At 33.9% G+C, this 21,377-nt stretch overlaps 1 protein-coding gene across 1 annotated transcript; it reads left to right on the top strand.

Moving 5' to 3' along the window:
• Positions 1-11,440: 11,440 nt before the first annotated feature.
• Positions 11,441-15,056, top strand: LOC131858639 (receptor-like protein kinase HSL1). Its single transcript, XM_059211931.1, has 2 exons — positions 11,441-14,095; positions 14,197-15,056. The coding sequence occupies exons 1-2, from the start codon at positions 11,503-11,505 to the stop codon at positions 14,595-14,597; spliced, it is 2,994 nt and encodes a 997-aa protein (XP_059067914.1). The 5' UTR covers positions 11,441-11,502; the 3' UTR covers positions 14,598-15,056.
• Positions 15,057-21,377: the final 6,321 nt, after the last annotated feature.

Here is a 21,377-nt window from a genome sequence, read left to right as displayed (position 1 = left end):
AAAGAGTTAAGGATGTGAGAGAGAGGTAGAGACATAGTTTTAGATTTTGGGAGAGAGGGGACAAAGTGAGATATAAAGGAAAAAAAAAGACAAAGAGAAATGTGACATATATAAATTTTATATTTCATGTATATATAGCTTCTATTTTTTATAAAAAAAATAAAAAATAAAAAAAAATAAAATAAAAAAAAGGAAACGGAATCCCGTTTTGTTTCTGAAACGAGATCCTGTTTCTTAGATCTAGGCTTAGGATCCCGAAGCTAAACGGGATCCCATTTCAAATTTTGGCTCGGGATCCCGACGTGAAACATGATCCCGTTTCATTTCTCATGTGCTTCGTGAGATTTGCCATTTTTTTCTAAGTGTAAAACTTCCACACTAAGTGGTCACAACTTTGTGCACTTACCCAGACCTTTTCAACCTATTGATAGTATGCCTAAGGAAGCAGTAAGTGAGGATTTCCCTCCTATCAATGATAAAATACCTAGTTTTGATCTGGAAACCCCTGGTGAAGAGAATATTTTAATTGGCCTAAAAAATGATAGTAAAGACCCTACTCTCAAGCTGTTGCAAACTACCAATGATATTAAATCCAAGAAAAGTGCTTCCTCTAGCAAGATTGAAGTTATTGAAGCCATGAGCATTAGCAAGTTTATCTCTCTCCCTGATAATTTGAGGGAGCTGACAAAAGTGTTTAGCGATGTTGAAGCCATCAGTAATGCCTATTGTTCCAATTTTAAGGCGATGGAGGCTAGGTTTATAGATTTGGAGAGAAGGGTTTCTAGTGTGGAGAGTACCCTCAAGAAAATTGGGGAGTAGAGTCATAAAATCCTTAAGGCCTCTCTGAAAAACCTAAAGATCCTGATCACCAAGTTGGAGCAGGTCAACCATGGGAATGCTACTATCGAAGTAATGGAAGACAAGGATATGAACCCTGAAGATGCTTCTGCTGGCCTAGGTAATAGAACACGTGTAAGTACCAAAAAAAAGCCATTGCGTGCTAATAAAGAGATCAAAGAAATTAAGAGTGAAGCTACCTCTATGGATCAACTGGAGTTGGAAGCTGTGGAGCTCCTTAAAATTTTTACTTAGGTCTATTTCTTGATGTGTCCTCTATTATCTCTTGTGCGCCTATGTGTTGTCCCTTGTTGTTCTTTGGTCCTTCGCTGGCTTTTTGCTTGCTTGCTAGTTATTTTATCCTTATTTTTTCATTCTCTCTATGTGGGTCACTAAGGTTCAATCTTTCTATGTAATGTTGTAAAGGGTTTTGGGATCCCTTCAAAACCTATTTTTCACTTAATCAAAAACATATCCTACTAGCAACAATGTCCAACACAAACAAGTTCAATCATATACCAACACATCAATTTTTTACATGAAAATTATAATAGTGCATATAGTAAGGTCTTCTTGAGCTTGATTCAATATGGTATGGTGTGTTTACATACCTATTAATGTGTGTGTTTTGAAGATAGGTCCAAGTGAATTGCAAATTAGATTACATGGGTTCAAACATGACCAAATTAGTTCACTACCAAGATCAACAGCTGAACCTATTTTAGAAGGGATGAAAGATAGAATAATCTTGCATTCTCATTCGACCTCCTAGTACCATGATGCCATCTAAAAACCCACATGTATGAACCATATTAAATATATTAGCTTGCATGCCTCTATGGAAATGTATGTGATCAATCCCTCAAGACAATTCGCTTCTTTTTATAAGAGAATACAACAAGAAAATCAAGTTGCTAAAAACATGGGAAATGACAAAGAAAGTGATGAAAGGGCCAAAAAATTTAATGCCCAAGTTGCATGCAAGAAGGCTCATTTAACAAGAATTATAAATGATGAAAAATTAAATTGGGTGACAGAGAGAGGTGTGAAGATATAGATAGAGAGGAAGATAAATATACAGATGGAGATGGAGGAGGACATTGAAATGAAGATAATGAGAGGGAGAAATAAAGAGACAAAGGAGAGAGGAATAGATAGAGATGGAAGAGATAACATATAAAGAGGGAGAAATAAAAAGAGAGGAAAGAGGGATAGAAGAGATAAATATGTAAAGATTGAGAGATAGAAAGATAAAGGTATATACATGAAGTGATATATGGATGGAGAGAGAGAGAGAGAGAGAGGGAGAAAGATGGAAATATAATGAGATAAAGATAGAGCAAGAGATGGAATAAGAAATATGGAGAGATGAAGATAGAGAAGAAAAGAGATATAGATGCAAAGGTCTGAGAGAGAGAGAGAGAGAGAGAGAGAGAGAGAGAGAGAGAGAGAGAGAGAGAGAGAGAGAGAGAGAGAGAGAGAGTATGTGTGTGAAAGAGAGAGATATGGAGATAGAGAGGGACACATAGATATATACAAATAGATAGAGAGTGAGGGAGATGAAGGAAGAGAAAGAAATAAATAGGATAGAGAAGAAATACAAAAATACACAAAGAGGAAGAAACAAAGATAGAGATAGAAAGAGGGAGATAATGAAAGATTGATTAAATTAATTTTAATAAATTTTAATTATTTTTTGTAGTTTCATGAAAATAATAAAAATATATTTGAAACTTAAATCTAAATTAAAAATTAGAATATAATAAATTATGTACAAAGTTAGAGTACATCAAAATCTAAATAATGATAAAAACAATCATTTAAAAAATAATAATAAGTAATAAACTTCTTAAGTTAATAAATAATTAAATAAAAACAAGTTAATTATTTGAAGGTAATAATAACTAAATAAATTAAATATAATAAAATAATAAAAAATCAAATCAAATTATTTAATAAAATGATTAAAAAAATAAAACATTATACTTATTAAAAAATTAATAATGATATTATAACAAATTTATATTATGTTTTTGATTAAAAAAGCAGCGTTAAAGAGGGCACTGACCCTTTACAAAGCCAAAGATGAACCAAATTAGAAAGACCAAGAGGGGAGCAAATCCCAAAAGAACAAAGTCTGACAGGCAAAACTGACCTGTCAAACCATCAACACCAGGCAAATTTTATATTATGTTATAAATATTATTTTTTATTATTATACAATTCTTATTATATTATCATTATGATATTATGATAGTGTAATTAATATTACATTATTATTATATAATTATTTCTTTATTCTTATACTATTATTGTTAGTTTAATGTGTATTATTAATATTATTGTATTAATATTATTACGCCGAGAGGCGTAACCTACAATAACATCATATAGGAGTCATCACCAGTAACTATGTAAGAAAAAAGAAGTGCTTTGTATTCCTGAAATGACTGAGATATTCATGAACATTCTATAACTGATGAAGTCGAAACGATTGGACATTCTATAACCGAAAAGAAACCTTTCGTATTCCTATCATTTATGCATGAACGACGGTTACAAATAGAAGTGGAGAGTGCTATGGTTAAAATTTAAGTGTTAAATGTGAAGCCCATAGATTCTTCCTTTGTTACCAACGTAGGCGACTCTCTGCAGGTGTGAATTTCTGACAGAGAGCCCATTAACTGTAATTTATTTATCGTCCTTATTAACATAAATATTTTTTGTGGGTGAACTTCCAGGCATGGACAAACCGCAGATTCCGCAATGCAGAGCATCGGGTGGTTTTCAGAGGACGGACGAATCAACTGTCTATCGCTTGGTTTGTACACTTTCCTTATGATAAAGAATTATGGGCTCCAACAGAGTTTGTGGACGACAATCATCCATGATATTACAGGCCTTTTACCTTCTCCCAGTTCAAGCATTATTTCTATAAAAATTTCTGCCCTAAAGGAATCAATCTTTTGAATTTGATTGATAATTACGTGGTCATACCTACCGTTTGATAATTGAAATTATGAATACAATAGTATGATATGTATATTCCATAGATAACATCTAATAAAATTAAATATTGTGTCTTGTGTTTCCAGTCTAGCTGTAGCTAAAATTTATTATTAATTGTTTAGCAGTTTTATGCATAAGAAAGTTCTGATGGTTTTTGGAACAAAAAATATTTAAGAATAATATTAAATAACTTTTTGTTATTTTTTCATATGATTATATTAAATGACTTCTTGTTGTTTTTTCATATGATTGTGTGTATTTCTTTAATCAATATTTTAGATCACATTTTGTGATTCATCCTTAGAATATTAGAAAGGATAAATTGTTGTTGGTGTGATTTTATCTCTGTGTGTAACACAATATAGAGATTTTGGTTTCCAAAAACTCTTATCAGAATTTTATATTTCTTCTCACAGTAGGACTGTTTTCCTACGTTGTTTTTTGCCCACGCTGAATTTTCTATTACTGCAAGCTTTTAACCCCATTCCCTTATTTTTTGACGTATGGAAATATTCATTTAAAAACTAATTTGTATTGTTGTTTTTTCAATCTATACGATCCATTTGGAACTGTAGCAGTCTCAGTCGAAGAGCTTGTAGCAATTTTTACAATGCTTCAGGACTTTTTCAGATTTTATGCAGATAAAAATCATGCTTGTGTTTTGATTTGATTCACTTCATATGAACTTTATTCTTGTATATTTGTTGGAATATGAAAACATTAAATCTTCATTCTTTATTTTGACACCATATTGTTCACGTATTAAATTTTTATGAGTATGGAATTTGAAAGGTCAATCGTTTCATATATGTCATAGCTATTTTATTGCTACAACTTATTTATCGATTTAGGGAAAGCAAAAGACTTCTTTGTTCTACTGTGAAATTTTTGGAGATAAATGAGTTTATGCCTAATCTCTCATGAGTTTATGAGTTTATGTTCGTCATCTTGTTGTTGTTTCAAAGCCTCTTCCTCCATCATATGTCCTCAGTCATTTTGAGAATATTGCATTTCCATGCTAATGTCTTCACAATTTCAGTGAGTGATTAAATATTCACATTAGTATGATCCAAGTTCCATTTTCCAAAATATCAAGCAAATAGAAATTAATCATGGCTTAAAATCTTTAAGCTCAAATTTTCACAATTTTCTCAAGAATCAGGGTTATGTTCGAGGAGATAAAAATTAGCTGTGCTTCTTTTGAAGTTTGATAATTTGTATAGGTTTTTTTATTCAATTTAGTTATCATTCATAAGGTTATGTTATTCACGTGAGAAGAATATTTTATGCATTAAATGTTTGATAGACATAAAGCAACATCCATTCTTTTCAATACTAATATAACTCACGAACAAATAAATAGAAGTGAAATACAATGCCTATTGATCCATCATTTCAACCAAAAAATAAGGTGGTCAAATAAGTGAAATCAAATAGATTATGAATCATAAAAAAAAATGAATGTAAGCTTTGGTCAATTTATTTATTTAAATTTTTTTAAATATTATTTGTAAATCTCAAAAATCAATTGTAAAATTATTTTTTTCTAAAATTGATTGGTGATTCAATTAAAAATTAAAAATAAATAGAATTTAGCTTAGCTAGAGAACATGAAATGATTTACATGGAAGAGCAAAAATATAATAGAAATATTATTTATGTATCTACAAAAAAATTCCAAAAGATTCTATTTATATTTTAATTTCTTAAGTTTATAATGGCTACATAGAATGTTTAATAGAAATATTAAAAAGAAAGGAAAGAATCTAATATTCAATTTAGAAAGGTTAAAAAGGCTTGGAATACTAAATAGAAGCAATATTTTTATGAGAAAAAAAAAAGAAAAAATCTTAATTTTCAATTTGGAAAGATCAAAAAGAATTTATATGTTTCTAAATTTCAATCATAAAAATATAATTTTTCTATATTCAAAAAATCAAAGTTATGTGCATGCACAACTATTTTAAAAATACTATATAATATTTAAGATATAAAAATATTTATTATTAAAAGTTTCTTATTTATCATATAGATGTGATTTTTCTATTTTAGTTGAGTTCAAAATATTTCAAAAATAATATATGATGATTGATTTAGAAATCTCAAAAATAATTTATCAAAAATTTAAAAGGTTAAAAGAAATAATTTTAATTAAAAAAAAGTTGTAAGCTATTTATAAATGTCTTAATTTTATTAGAACAAAGTTTAAAGTTATTCATTTTATAGAATTATTGAATAAATGTACATAATAATAAAGATTTTATTAATATTTCATAAAAAATAGATAATAAGTTTTATGAATGCATAATCCTACAATATTAACCCTAATTGTAGCATAATCTTAACCCTAAACTTAATCTTACCCTAATTTAACCATAAGCCTAAAGTAATTGAATCATAATCGTAATTCTAACCCTAATTGAAATTTAATACTAATCATAACTATGATCAATCACATATCATAACCAAACCCTGACCTTGCCAATATAATCTAGACTCAATTCCCTGACCATAACCTAACCCTAAACTAACCTAGGTAATCCTAATAATGATGTAAACCCTAACTATTATCCTAATCCTAATCTTAAACCCTATCCTAAATAATTACCCTAACCCTAACCATGATTCAAACCCTAAACCTAACCATAGTCCTAGGCCCTAACTCTATCCATAATCCCAACAATAACACTAATAATGGTGTGCGCTAACCGTAATCCTAACCCTAACCATGATGTAAACATTATGATTAATCCTAACACTAACCCTTAACCCCAACCATGATGTAAAACATAACCCTAGAGCTATAATACTAATGTTAACCCTAACCCTAACCCAAGCCATGATGTAAACCATAACCTTTACCATATTCCTAACCACAACTCTAAACCATTACCTAATCATAACCTTAACCCTAACCCTTACCCTAACACTAACCCTAACCTAAATTAATCACAACCCTAAACCCTAACTCTAAAAATAAGGAATGACTCTACTACCCTTAGGATGCACCAATCATATATTACAATGTATTAATAATATATGAAGGGTATTGATATCTTGATGCATCCTAAGGGTTGGATAGTTGTTTCCCTAAAAGTAACCCTAAACCTAACGATGATGTACACCCTAAGCCTATCCATAATTCTAAGCAAGATGTAAACCCTAATCCTAACTATGATGTAAATCCTAATCATAACCATAACAATAATTATAACCCTAAACCTAACAATAACCCAAACCCTAAACCCTAACCCAAGCAATAAACCTAACACTAAGCATGATGTAAATCCTAACCCTAACAATAACCATGATATAAAGATGAACATTAATCCTAACTATGACCCTTAACCCTAAACCTGACCATGAAGTAAACCTTAACCCTAGCTATAATCCTAACCATAAATGTAACCCTAAGCCTAACCATAAACCTAACCCTAACTCAAACCCCAACCATGATGTAAACCATAACCCTAGCCATAATCCTTACCATAACTCTAAACATTAAACCTAATCTAAGCATAAAAATAAACCCTAATCCTAACAATAATCCTTAGCCCTAACTCTAAACCTAATCCTAACCATAACCCTAACCCTAACCTTAGCCATCATCCTAACTATGACCCTAACCCCAGCCGTGATGTAAACAATAAACCTAATAATAACACAAACCATCACCCTAATCATAATCCTTACCCTAACCCTAATCAAAACACTAACCTAATCATAATCCTAAACCCTAACCCTAACAATAATCCTACCCTAAACTTAACCCCAACATGAATTGAACCTTAATCCTAATTTATTCCTAACCTTAATCTAGCCCAAACCCTAATCATAATTGAACTTTAATACTAATTTAACCCTAACTTTAATATAATTGAACCATAACCCTAATTCTAACCCTAGCTTTGATGTAACCCTAAACGTAATTGTAACCCTAACATTATACCCTAGCCATTATACCCTAGCCATAAACTTAACCTTACAACTAAACCCTAACCCTAACCATAATCCTAAACCAAAGCCAAACCCTAACCTTGATGGTAACCCTAACCATGATATACACCCTAATCATAACCATAACCATGATGTAAACCTTAACCTTGACCATAATGCTAACCTTAAATTTAATCCAAAACACAACCATAAACCAAATCCTAATCCTAACCATATCCCCAATTATAATTCTAATACTAACTGTAACTATGATTGTGCTTACCCTAACCCTACCTTTGATGTAAACCCTAAACATAATTGTAACAGTGACACTAAACCCTAAGCATGACCATAAATTTAACTCTAATATTAAACCATAATTGTTACCCTAACCTTAACCATGATATAAACCCTAACCTAACTAATAAACCTAACTATCACTGAGACCCTAAACCCTAACCCAAGCAATAAACCTAACCCTAACCATGATGCAAATGCTAACCCTAACAATAACCATGATATAAACACTAACATTAATCCTAACACTAACCCTTAACCTTTACCCTAACCATGATGTAAACCTTAAACCTATCCATAATCTTAACCATAAATGTAACTCTAAAGCTAACCATAAGCCTAACCTTAACTCCAACCCCAACCATGATGTAAACCATAACCCTAACCATAATTATTACCATAACTCTAAACCTTAACCCTAACCTAACAATTACCATAAACCCTAACCCTAATAATAATCATTAGCCCTTACCCTAAACCTAATCCTAACCATAAACATAACTTGAAACCTATCCCTAATCCTAAGAGTAAATCCTATCCATATTCCTAATCCTAACCTTAAACCCTAACCCTAACCTTAATCTTCAACCCTAATCCCAACCATAATCATCACCCTAACCCTAAACATGATGTAAATCCTAACCTTAAACAAAGATGTTGATCATGACCCCAAACCTAAGCCTAATCCTAACTATGATGTAAACCCTCACCCTAGCCATAATCCTAACTATGACCCTAACCCCAACCATTATCTAAACAAGAAACTTACCAGAACCCCAAACTATAACCCTAATCATAATCCTTACCCTAACCCTAATCATTATGCTAACCTAACCATAATCCTAAACCCTAACCTTAACAATAATCTTACCCTAAACTTAACCCTAACCCAAATTGAACCTTAATCCTAATATATTCCTAACCTTAATCTAGCCCAAACCCTAACCCTAATTGAACTTTAATAGTAATTTAATCCTAACTTTAATGTAATTGAACCATGATGTAAACCATAACCTTTACCATAGTCCTAACCACAACTATAAACCATTACCCTTATCATAACCCTAACCCTAACCTAAGCTAATCATAACCCTAAACCCTAACCCTAAAAATGGGGAATGACTACAACCCTTAGGATGCACCAATAATCTATTATAATATATTAATAATATATGAAGGGTATTAATATCTTGCTGCATCCAAAGGGTGGGATAATTGTTTGCATAGAAATAACTTTAAACCTAACCCTAACCATGGTGTACACGCTAACCCTATCAATAATTCTAACACGTTGTAAACCCTAACCCTAACCCTAACCCTAACCCTAACCCTAACCCTAACCATAACCATAACCATAATTATAATCCTAAACCTAACTATAACTCAAACCGTAAACCCTAACCCAAACAATAACCCTAATGCTAACCATGATGTAAATCTTAACCCTAGCCATAACCATGATATAAATACTAATATTAATCCTAACACTAACCCTTAATCCTAACCCTAACCCTAGCCATAATCCTAATCATAACTGTAACCCTAACTTCAACACCAACCATGATGTAAACCATAACCCTAACCATAATCCTAACCATAACTCTAGACCTTAACCCTAACCTAACCATAACCATAAACCCTAACCCTAATAATAATCCTTAGCCCTAAACCTAACCATGATATAAACTCTAACCTATGCTAGCCCTAAACCTAACCATGCTAACCCTAACCATGATATAAACCCTAACCATTATCATAACCCTAAACCTAATCATAACCCTAATCCAAACCATGATGTAAACCTTATCCTCGACCATAACACTAACCTTAACCCTAACGCTAACCATAACCATAATACATGCTATTAAACCAAGTTTAATATATCTTAGATCTTTTAGTATTTGCTTTGATCTTGCAACACATATATATTAATAAAAATAGTCTAAATAGATATATAAAATTGTAATGATAAAATAATATAATAATATAATATAATTTATTTTAATAAAAAGATACTATATAATTATATATTAATTTATTTTATGTTTTCCATGTTGCGTCACGCAACTGCCACTAGCATATATGTCTTAAATTTTAATTTAATCTATATAACATACGCCGAGAGATATCTTTCTTGAGGCGCCTATTTTAATTTAGGGTTCAAAATTGATTAAAAATAGGCACCTCGAGAAAGATATCTCTCGGCGTATGTTATATAGATTAAATTAAAATTTAAGACATATATGCTACTTATATTTGAATAATAATAAAATATTTACATATTAATATAATAATAAAATAATAATAAATATTATAATAATTATTTTTCTTATAATATTATTATTTTATTATACTTAATTTTATATTACTATTATATTATGAAAATGTAGGAAAAATATTTTCTTCAATTCGCAAGTTTATTGAAAGTGAAATAAAAAATCTAACTTCAAAAACATATTAAAATAAAATTAATCCAATAATTTTGTTGCAGTCCTTTTTGCCCTATATGATATGATTTAGAATCGATAATGGTTGTCTATTAACTCTCATATATTCTACGATCTTTCCCGTTGTAATGGCCGTCCGTTGATTTTCCCTCGATAAAGAGAAAGACCAGGACCATTGCAAGGCGGCCTTGGACGTTCTCACTCCTTACTGGCCATTACTCGCATCATACCGTAGCGTGCAATATCAAAAGCGAAAGCCGCTTGTCCCGAACTACCACTAAATAGGGGAAAGGACCTAGTAGTTGAGCATGTACCAATTATTGTGAGGGTTGTTGATACCTTTTGTTCCAAAAATTAAACAAATAAAACCTATTGTTTGAAACAAAAAATATCAATTTTTGTTAGGAAATGTACCAACAATTGTTAGGAAATGTACCAATAGTTGTTAAGAAATGTACTAATATTGTAAAAAGTAACCAATCAGGTGATGCCATGTCAGCTGCACAACTATTGTGGTCTCTTTTGCACGCCTATTGGTCTCACTTTTTTTTTGGGCTGTTTTGGACACCTTGGCAAAAAGCATGCTGATGTGGCATCATATTTGATGATGTGGCCCTGAAACCTTAGTTATAAGCAGGGGACTTGCCAAGTAAGCTGCTGTAAAAAAATCGGAGTGATTTGAAATTTCCAAGTAGGATTTTGAGAAGCGCGAAGTTAGGGTGCCCAACTACTGGGTCCTTTCCCCTAGTCCTCGACGAAATTTTTTCTCGACATATGGAAAGACCTGGACTTGTTTAAGTCAATGCATTATTGTGTTGACCGGTTCTCGAAGTTCGGAAATTTCGTTGTAGGAAACAACTAAAAGATATCTGGTTTCTATTGTATTAAGATCTTGGAGCTTCGCTCATTGAGAATTAGGAGTTTCGCCAAGATTTCCGCAAACTGAGTTGTCTTACTTTTGTTCTATTTTGCAACCATGCTTCGCCCCGCTCCCGCTTTCTTTTCATGCGTTATCGCTTTTTTGCTTTTGCTCCCCCACTGCACTTGCCTCTCGCAAGATGGCGTAATTTTGCTTAAAATCCGGAAAAGAGATTGGATGGACTCGCGTAATGCTTTGAGCGACTGGGACGAGTCTCACCAAAGTCCATGCGCTTGGCAAGGAATCTCTTGTGATAAATTCAACACCGTTACCAGTGTTGATCTCACCGGTGGGTTGATTTCTGGCAACTTGACTTCTGCTATATGCACCCTACCCAATCTTACTGTGTTGACTCTGCAAGCCAATGCTTTCCGTGGTCCCTTCCCAAATGCCCTCTTGCATTGCAGGCGTTTGCGGAAGCTTGATTTGTCGCAGAACCAATTCTCTGGAATGCTGCCCAGTCATATTTCCGAATTGAGTAAGTTGAGAGTCTTGAATTTAGCTCATAATGCTTTTAGTGGCTCCATTCCTCTAGCCTTCGGAATGCTGCCAAAGCTGCAAGCTCTCTTCTTCCACGAAAATAGTTTGAGTGGGCCCTTCCCTAAGTTTGTCGGGAATTTGAAGTCCCTAACGAACTTCACGATTAGCAGTAATCCTCTACGTCTAGGTGTGTTGCCGAGAGAGCTTGCCAATTTAAAGAAGCTGCAGGAGTTGCTGCTATATAACTGTAGTCTTCAAGGCGGAATCCCGAATTTCTTGGGCAATCTAACGCAGCTCAAATCGTTGGATATGTCGCATAATAATCTCCGCGGCGATATTCCGACCAGTTTAATGGCGCTCTCAAATTTGAGAGAACTGATTCTCTATGAGAACAATTTGGGTGGACAAATTCCGGCGAACATTGACCAACTGAGGAACTTACGCTATTTGGATCTTTGCCTGAATCAGGTTCACGGCACAATTCCCGAAGGAATTGGTAATCTCACATATCTGAATGAACTTCAGCTGTGCGGCAATCGGCTTACCGGAAGGATTCCTGCTCAGCTCGGCAAGCTACGGTACTTGAGTATCTTGATTGTGTTCGACAACAAGCTCAATGGCTGGTTGCCACAGAGTTTGGGTGAATTCTCCAATCTCACTCTCGTTGAACTGACGAGAAACGAATTGGAAGGCCCTCTGCCGAAGAATCTGTGCATGGGAGGAATGTTATATGGCTTGGATGCCTCTTCGAATAATTTCAGCGGTATTCTCCCTTCGTCCTTTGACTGCAAATCTTTACAGTATATGTACATCAACAACAACCAGCTGAACGGTGAGATTCCTCGTGGGCTATGGGGTGCTTTCAATCTCAAGGAAATGCTTCTTAACGACAATAAGCTTGAAGGCAAAATTTCAGCTGCAATTGGCGAAGGGAAGAACCTGAGTCGACTGAATATCAGCAACAACCGGTTCGAAGGAAGAATTCCTGAACAAGTTGGTCAATTGACAAATCTTCAAATACTGGAAGCCAGTAACAACCGTTTGTCAGGCCCCATTCCCCGTGAGCTCGGGAGCTTAAGTTTGCTCAATATTCTCTACCTGGACTTTAATTTTCTGTCAGGCGAAATTCCCAGGGAAATGGTGTCTCTGCAGAAGCTCAATCAGCTCAATTTGAGCCACAATCAACTTACAGGCGAAATCCCTGCCTTTTTAAGCCAAATGAACAGTTTTGATTTGTCAAACAATTTTCTATCTGGAGAAGTTCCTCCCGAATTGGGACGACTGAAACCGAGTGCTTTCAACTTATCGGACAATCACTTGTCTGGACGCATTCCTGACGTTCTCGACAATCCGGCTTACAAGGAGGGTTTTCTAGGGAACCCGAGGCTATGCGGAGGTCGGAATTTGATGCTACCATCTTGCTCTTCTCCAGTACATAAGTTGTCAACTGAGCGTTTGGCTAGCATTCTGATACCAACGTTGCTTATACTAGTAGTGGTCTTGTGTTCCGTTTGTGTGTGGTGTTTGTCTCTCAGGAAGCCAGGTGAGACGCCCTCCTGGAAAATGACAATATTCTATTCAATAGAAGTGCACGAGTCATACATCCTCCGAAATTTGAAAGAGAGTAACGTGATTGGCACTGGAGGTGCTGGAAAAGTTTACAAGGTCATTCTGCCGAACGGGCAAGCGGTAGCCGTTAAGAAGATCCGGAGCGTGAGCATAGCAGTTGGAAATTTTAAGAGAAAAAGTGACGAGGAAAATAAAATGAGGCAAGTGGAGGTGGAAACTTCGGGACTCATCCGACACGCCAACATCTTGAAGCTACTCTGTTGCATTTCAAGTGAAGAGTCCGATTTCAAGCTTTTGGTATACGAGTTCATGCCCAACGGCAGTTTGTTCGACCGTCTGCACGGTGGCTCGGGACGAGGAATGGCGCTGCAATGGCCGATCCGTTATCAGATCGCTCTCGGAGCAGCTCGTGGGCTTTGTTATATGCATCATGATTGCTCCCCTCCGATATTGCACAGGGATGTGAAATCAAGCAACATCTTGCTGGATGAGGACTTTGGGGCTAAAATTGCAGACTTTGGCGTATCCAGGGTGCTTGATAGGTTGGGCGATGAATATACGGTGTCTGGTTATGTGGGGTCGCACGGATATATAGCCCCGGGTAAGAAAACTTCGTTTCATAAGAAATTGAATAATTTAGTTTTCTTAGGCAAATTATCATTTTTCTATGCGCTGGTCCTTATTTCAAACTGTGGTGTATAGAATATGCGGTGGCGCCAAAGGTGAACAAGAAAAGTGACGTGTACAGCTTCGGAGTAGTGATTTTAGAGCTTGTAACTGGGATGAAAGCCACAGGTCAGGCAGAGTATGAAGAGGGCGTGGACATCGTAAAATGGATACACAACACAATTCGGAATGGCGGGGGAGAGATGGAGCTGCTGGATGAGCGCACGTTGGAAGATAATTGCCTAGAACAAATGATGAGCGTCTTACGTGTGGGCCTTGCTTGCACTGACAGAGTGCCAAACCGACGGCCTTGTTTGAGAAGAGTAGTGGAGATGTTAGTGGCATGCGGTGCGGATAAAATAGCATTTCAGCATCTTCAAAGAATTCCAAGTACCCTCACCGTGAGTGAGAACGAAGTGGTTTGCTTTTCAGATTAACGGAGTTAGAAAATTGTGGTGAATCTTGATGTCAAGTCAACAACAGTCTTCGTTTTGTCTGTACAAAGAAAAACTTGGTAGGCTTGCATATATCAAAAAATAGAATATTGCTTAGGTTGGTGCATATTCTTAGGAACTAAGGTATTTATCAAGAGTAAAATGATATTTAATGTGTTTGCTGTGAATATCCATTGGAATTGCTTACATATTGCTTTACTTGACAGTCGAACAAACCAGCGTATAGAAATTAGAATCGTTTCAAACCCCTGTCAAATTACGTTGGTTTCCTTTGGCAGTATTCTATTATATAGGTTTTATAACTGTTTGTTTTAAGCAGCCTGAGACCATACATAGAATTCAGGACCTAAATTTTTAAGATAAGATATGATTTCAGATGTGGCCCTGGTTCCTTGGTCCATGCAGTCTCTTATCTGAATAACGAAAACCTGGGTTATTTTATTGATGGTTCAGTTTGTAATTTAGATTTCTAATTTGTTAAGCTTAGTTTGAGAACAAGGTCACATTCAGACGTTGGGTGGAAGTATATTTAGCTTAAATTGCGTTTGTGGTCTTAATCACTTATGGATCCAACCTAGAGACAAAATCGAGTTTAGTTTTTTGATATCATGTTTATTTTTATTTTTTAGTTAATTGGAAAGGCTTTCATCTTTGATTTTTTTTCAGTTAGATTGATTACAAATTTGATCTAGGATCAAAATCAATTTATTTTTAAGTCAATGTCTGATTTGAGATTGGAAGTCTTTTATTTGTTGTTGATCAATTTGATTTACTAATAAATTTATAGATTTAAATGACAGTTAATTTTAATTAGAAGTTGAGGTAGAATGTTAATTAAAAGAGTATAATTTGGACACGTCCATGTATTATAACAAATTCTCAGTCAACAATTTCCCATCGATAAGCAATAACCACACTAATCTTCTCACTAGACAATATTAATTGTAATTCTCATAAAAAATAATGGATATATTGTTTCCAAATCCTTTTAGTGATTTGGTAATTGAAATTGAGTTTCAAGTGGAAGTTAGTGGCTATTAGATTGCATAATAATGCTTTATGATAATAATTTCAAGACATCAGTCATAAATACGTGAATAATTACTTCTCATTTTTATACAAAAATGAAGAATTAAGATTAAATAGTGAACATATCACCAAGTGCGTAAGTCAAGTTTGACACATACAATTATTTGAGTACATTATGCTGTTTTGTTCTATACATATAATATAAATTATAATTTATAAAATAAATTTGTTTTGGGTACATAAAATAATTTAAATTTAAAAAATATGTAGTATATAATTTAATAGTCTTCTTAATACACAACTTAAATGCATAAAATAGATTTTAAGTAGAATTTTAAATCTATCATATAAGTTTCTTGACTTAACTTTGTACCTATAAAAACTATCAAGTTTATGCTAACTTAATAGTTCATAGAAAACTATATAACATGATTGACACACCAAAGATGATTATTTTGTTGTTCTTTGTTTTGTATATATGCTAATGATTAGAGTGCCATTAAAACTAAATGGATTAATTCCTTTATTCTTGTTACCATTTGATAAGAAGATTGTGGAATAAAATGTTAGACAAGAAAAGCTATAATTTTGAAAAAAATTGATGGAGGAGGGAAGTATGGTAGATGTTCTTCTTGTGAGCATAAATCTATTATATATATGTTTGGTATGTGAATTTTCATGTTTCTCATTGTATAAGGCACAATTATCACTAGCCTATATATATTTACTAATATATGTTATTAAATATATATAGAATAAGCTAAGAGATATCCTTCTTACACTTTAATTTGATTAAGTAATAGAGACATAGGCACTTCTCTGGACTTATTCAATATAAATTATTAAATATATAAGCTAGTTAATCTCTAACTATAACTATATTTTAACCCTAACCATTATTTATCCCTAACCCTTACACTAACTTAAATATTTTTCTTATAGTCCTAATTTTACCCTAACCTTATTTGAATCCTAGTGTAATTGAACGCTAACCTTGTTGGCAAGAGACATTGTTCTGGTGAAGACTAATGCACGAAGGTTTCTTATAGGTTATCATTGATAGAAACTCAATTTAGAAATCACATCCAATGTTCATAAATTTGGTTTGCCGAAGGTCATTTTTTCCCTAGGCATAAGTTTGGAAGGTGGAACACAGTAATCGATAGATTGTGCATATCTTGACTTTCATTGGATAATTCAGGCTATGGTGATTAAGGCAGATGATTTGAGGTTCGAGGTAGCTTATTTCATGATCCCAGTATCTGGTGTTGATTCATGAGGAAGTTTAGAGGTCCAGTATCTAACAATTCAATTAAGAACAACTATTTTGGTGTAATGTGTGTTGCGGATTTCTTGGGTTGATTTCAGTAATACATGTTTCATGTTGTGTGTTATACATTTTTTGGAAGCCGACATGGTAAATGGTTCCTTTTTGCTAGTGCAAATATATAAGATCAATATGGATGGGAAATTTGAGGCATGTTATGAGCGAAAGAATTTTGTATGAGCGAATTTCCAAGTTTGGTGATGTGATTAAAGTTTTTGGTGGTCCGGTGATTGACAAAGAAGGAAAATAGAGCAGAAAGAAAATCAGTTGCAGAAGATAATCTAAGCCTAACTGGAACTACATTTTGCAATGTTTAGATGCTATACCCTAGTTCACTCATTATTGTAATAATTTGTAATACCCTATAATGTAGTGAGCCTTCCTCCAAGTTGTAACCCTTTTTGTAATTAAGCAGTGAGCTCTAGGCAATGTGCCTGAATGCAAGTTCATTCCCCCTATGTAATATTATCATACTTCTGGCCATAGTATAATAATATTTTGGGTTCAAATCTCACCATGATTTTTCCATGTAAAATTTTTGGTGTTATGGTTGTTTGGTTTGTTGCTTTCAATTTTTGCATTTTAGTTTCTTTCTTATGCATCTGGTGGTTTAAGGAACAATTCAACAAGTTTGCAAATTATAAAACACTAATTCACACCCCCCCCTCTAAGTGTTCATTGATTCAAACAATTGGTATTAGAGCTTAGTTCCTCATAAGAAGCCTAATAACTTGAGAAAGATCCGAAAGATAAAATCAAAGGACTCTGGTTTATAGAGATAGCTTAGTGTGTCACTTGAAGATCTTGATGTAGCAAGAAAGGAAGTAAGTTCTCTAAAAAGAAATTTTGAATGCACTTGAAGACTTCATTGAGACATTGAAAGATCAAGTGAGCACTTCTAGAGGAAAGTGAAAGGAGCTGATGGATAAACTCAAGGAGAAAGAAGAATAAAGCATTGACAATCAAGCCCTTCAAGACAAGACAAATGAATGTAAGAAGATTGCTAGAGATAATGCAGCCCTGAAGAATGAGATGAAATCTAGTGTGATGAAGCTGACAAAGGAGATTGAAGACTAGAAGAAGAATGAAGAAACCTTAACTCAGTCATTCAAGGATAGATCAGATGAATGTTGCAGATTGACATATGAGAATGATCAGTTGAAGTTGAATTGGTGCAATGCAAGAATGATGGACAAAAACTTGAAAGGCAGATCATAATTATGAGAGATGAGCTTTCTACTACTAATGAGTACAAAGAAAAATTCAAAGCTAGCTCAACCTGGTTAGATGAGATGCTGGAAGGTTAGAGACATGAGAAAAACATGCAAGGACTTGAATTTGAGAAAGGAGAATCCTCTGATTCAGGACAAATAAATCATCAGAAGAACAAGAAACCTCTGGTAACACAACCTAATGCCTATAATTCAATGGTAAATGTTTTGTTTATGGAAAATTTGGTCATATGGAAAGTCAATGTAAAAATAAGATGAATAATGGGATGATGAATAATGGTCCTACCTTTACTAGTCAATGTTACATATGAATCAACTTTGGTCATAAGTCAAATATGTGTAGAATGGTGAATAATTTTCAAAATAATAGATGCTATGCTTGTGAAATGTTTGGACACATTTCTAACCAATGCAGGATGAGACCGAATCAAATGAACTTTAGGCCTGTGTAGAGAAATGTTTTTTTCCATGCATGCAAAAAACTCGGTCACATTGCAAAATATTGCAGAAGCAAGAACATGAGCAACCATGGTCCATTAAGCAAGAATTGTCGTGCCTGTGAAGTGTGATACCTGCAGCTGCAATAAAAACACTCAATAGATCATTACAAACATGGTTAGGAAATTTAAAGCAAAGAAATATAAAACCATGACAAAGAGATCTATCGCCTCCTGAGAGATACGAGTGTGGATATGCTCTCAGATCTTGATAAACAGATTCTAGTGACTTGACTACAGCTAGATGAAGGATTTGAAATGATGATGATGCAATTAAGCTAGAAAACAAATTGATTAAGCTACATGATTCAACAATTATGATAGAAAATAATCAAATTTAGCTAGATTCAAGATGCAATTGCCTATAATAACAATGCTCAAATGATAATGATAACATGAATATACCTATAGTAACAATGCCTAAGATACAAATGAGATAGGATCATTTGTGCCCCAAGATGAGGGATATTTATAGGATTTCCAATATTGGCATTCTACACTCTTATGAGAATAGTTGATGTTGTCATTGATGGAAACCATATGACAACCAACCGGCAATAGGTTTCTACATGTCCAGCATCACATATATTATACACCAGCATTCATATTACATCGGCAACAAAGCATACCGTCACTCTAGCTGACATGGGATGAGCTTTTGTTTATTGTAATATAATTATCTTTTGTAAGCCGACATGGTATATTGTAAAAGACTCATATATGTATGAGATCTTATAAGTCTTTTTTGCAATAGGAATAGATAGGCGAATATTGTATAAGGTGATTTAGTAACATTGAAGGTTTTTTATTAAGGTATATAACTAAGCTTAAACCAATACTGAACCTAGCATAGGAGATGCTATTTTGAGCAGTACATTGTATTGGATTTAATTATCCATTTTGTAGTCAGTGTGACTCTTTATTCAACAGTGAGATCTAGGCTGTTGGCCTCCCTACATGTGGTAGCCCCTATTGTAGTAGTATTTATTCATTTTCCAGTGAGTAAATATCATCAAAATATCTTGTGTTATGGTGTGTTTCTATGTTGTCTCTATTATTTGTGTTTACTACATTAATTCTTATTTACCGGTACACTATTTTGGGATGCAAAGTTATCAATAAGTTTAGATATTTTGCTAACTAGTTAGACACTGATTCACCCCCCCCTCTCAGTGTCTTTGGGACTGTCATTGAATCTAACATCCAAGGCCAAGGGTGAGGTTGCAGGAATCAATGGTCAAGATTGAGTCTGAAGATATCAAGGGTAAAATTGGAGGTGGTTGGAGAAGAGATTGGAGGAAGGGACACTTGTCATCTTTGTGGTGACAAGTGTCAAGGAGCCTTTCTCATGAGAGGGAAAGTATCAAAGAGAGGAGACATGTGGCCCAAAATGCCATGTGTCTCAAGGGGAGAGTATCCACACCATAGGAGGTTAGGATAAGGAGGTTAGGATGTGCAAGCTAAGATAGGGTTAGTTAAATCAGGGGTTAGATGGAATGGGTTAGGTTTATGAGTGGTTGGGTTAGGTGGTTAGAAGTTAGGAGGCATGTGGGGAATTTGAATTTAAAAAATTAAAATAATAAGAAAAGGCTAATTAACTTTCAACAACTCATAAATTGATTTGTTTTAATTAATTAGGAGATTAGAAGAAATGAATTTGATGGGGAGGATTAATTAATTTGAATTAATTAATCAAAGGGGCCTATTGAAATGAACGTATTAAATAAATCCTTAGATTTATTAATAAGTAGATGAGTGGGAGAATTTAATCAAATTGTTAATGAATTCAATTAAATTGGGACGGACGATTAATTAAATAATTGCTTATTCAATTAATTATCTTTAGACCATTTTTTAGGTGTATACATTTTGCCCCTCTTTGAAGTGAGGTGTGCTGATGTGTTGATTCAAAGAATAATTTCATTTTGATGATGATATTGGTTTGATAATATGCCCCTTCCATTGATTGATAAATTGTGGTACGATTATGCCCCCTCGAGAGATCAATTGAGATAATTGACTGTTGGGCTGTGTTGGATGGTTGCAAAATTGATGTCTCGATGAGAAAAGATTTGATTCCGCAACATTGATTGATGAAAGTGTGTCCTTTGATCACAATGGTGTGGTTCTTGATGGTTGATAAAGCTTGATAAATTTCAACAAGTTTGATGAGTTGGATAAAGAAGTGACAGTTTGTTGATATCAAGCTGTAGGACAATTTAGATATGTTGATGTTGGTGCGAGATAAATTTAGCCTTGGATAAGATGAGCTTGTCGGATTCCATGCAAGAATGGAATGCAAGATAAATGCCAATGCAAATGCTAATGAAATGCAAAGCTATGATTGGACCAGTCACTGGCTTATTGCTTTTTGTCATCAATGAGCTTTGAAAATGTTGGAAGTGAGTGCAAACATTGATGGTATAATTAAACCATGATGACCTGAGCACTGCTTTCCTAGATTTTGATATGGCAAGTTAGCACAAGCATCGAGGTATAATTAAACCAAGATGACTTGAGTATTGCTTTCGTAAAATAGGTAGTATTAACCATAGGTATATATGCAAATCAGAAATGTCTTTGATGATACTCCAATGATCATGTCCTGAGACAAATTTGCACCTACTAATGATTAATTTATAGACAACAGACAAGAAAAATATCATGTTCCTTGTTC

Source organism: Cryptomeria japonica, chromosome 9 (assembly GCF_030272615.1).
Source record: "Cryptomeria japonica chromosome 9, Sugi_1.0, whole genome shotgun sequence".
NCBI classification, from domain to species: Eukaryota; Viridiplantae; Streptophyta; class Pinopsida; order Cupressales; family Cupressaceae; genus Cryptomeria; species Cryptomeria japonica.
Note: the sequence above shows the minus strand (reverse complement) of the source record. Positions and strands in the feature narration are given on the sequence as shown.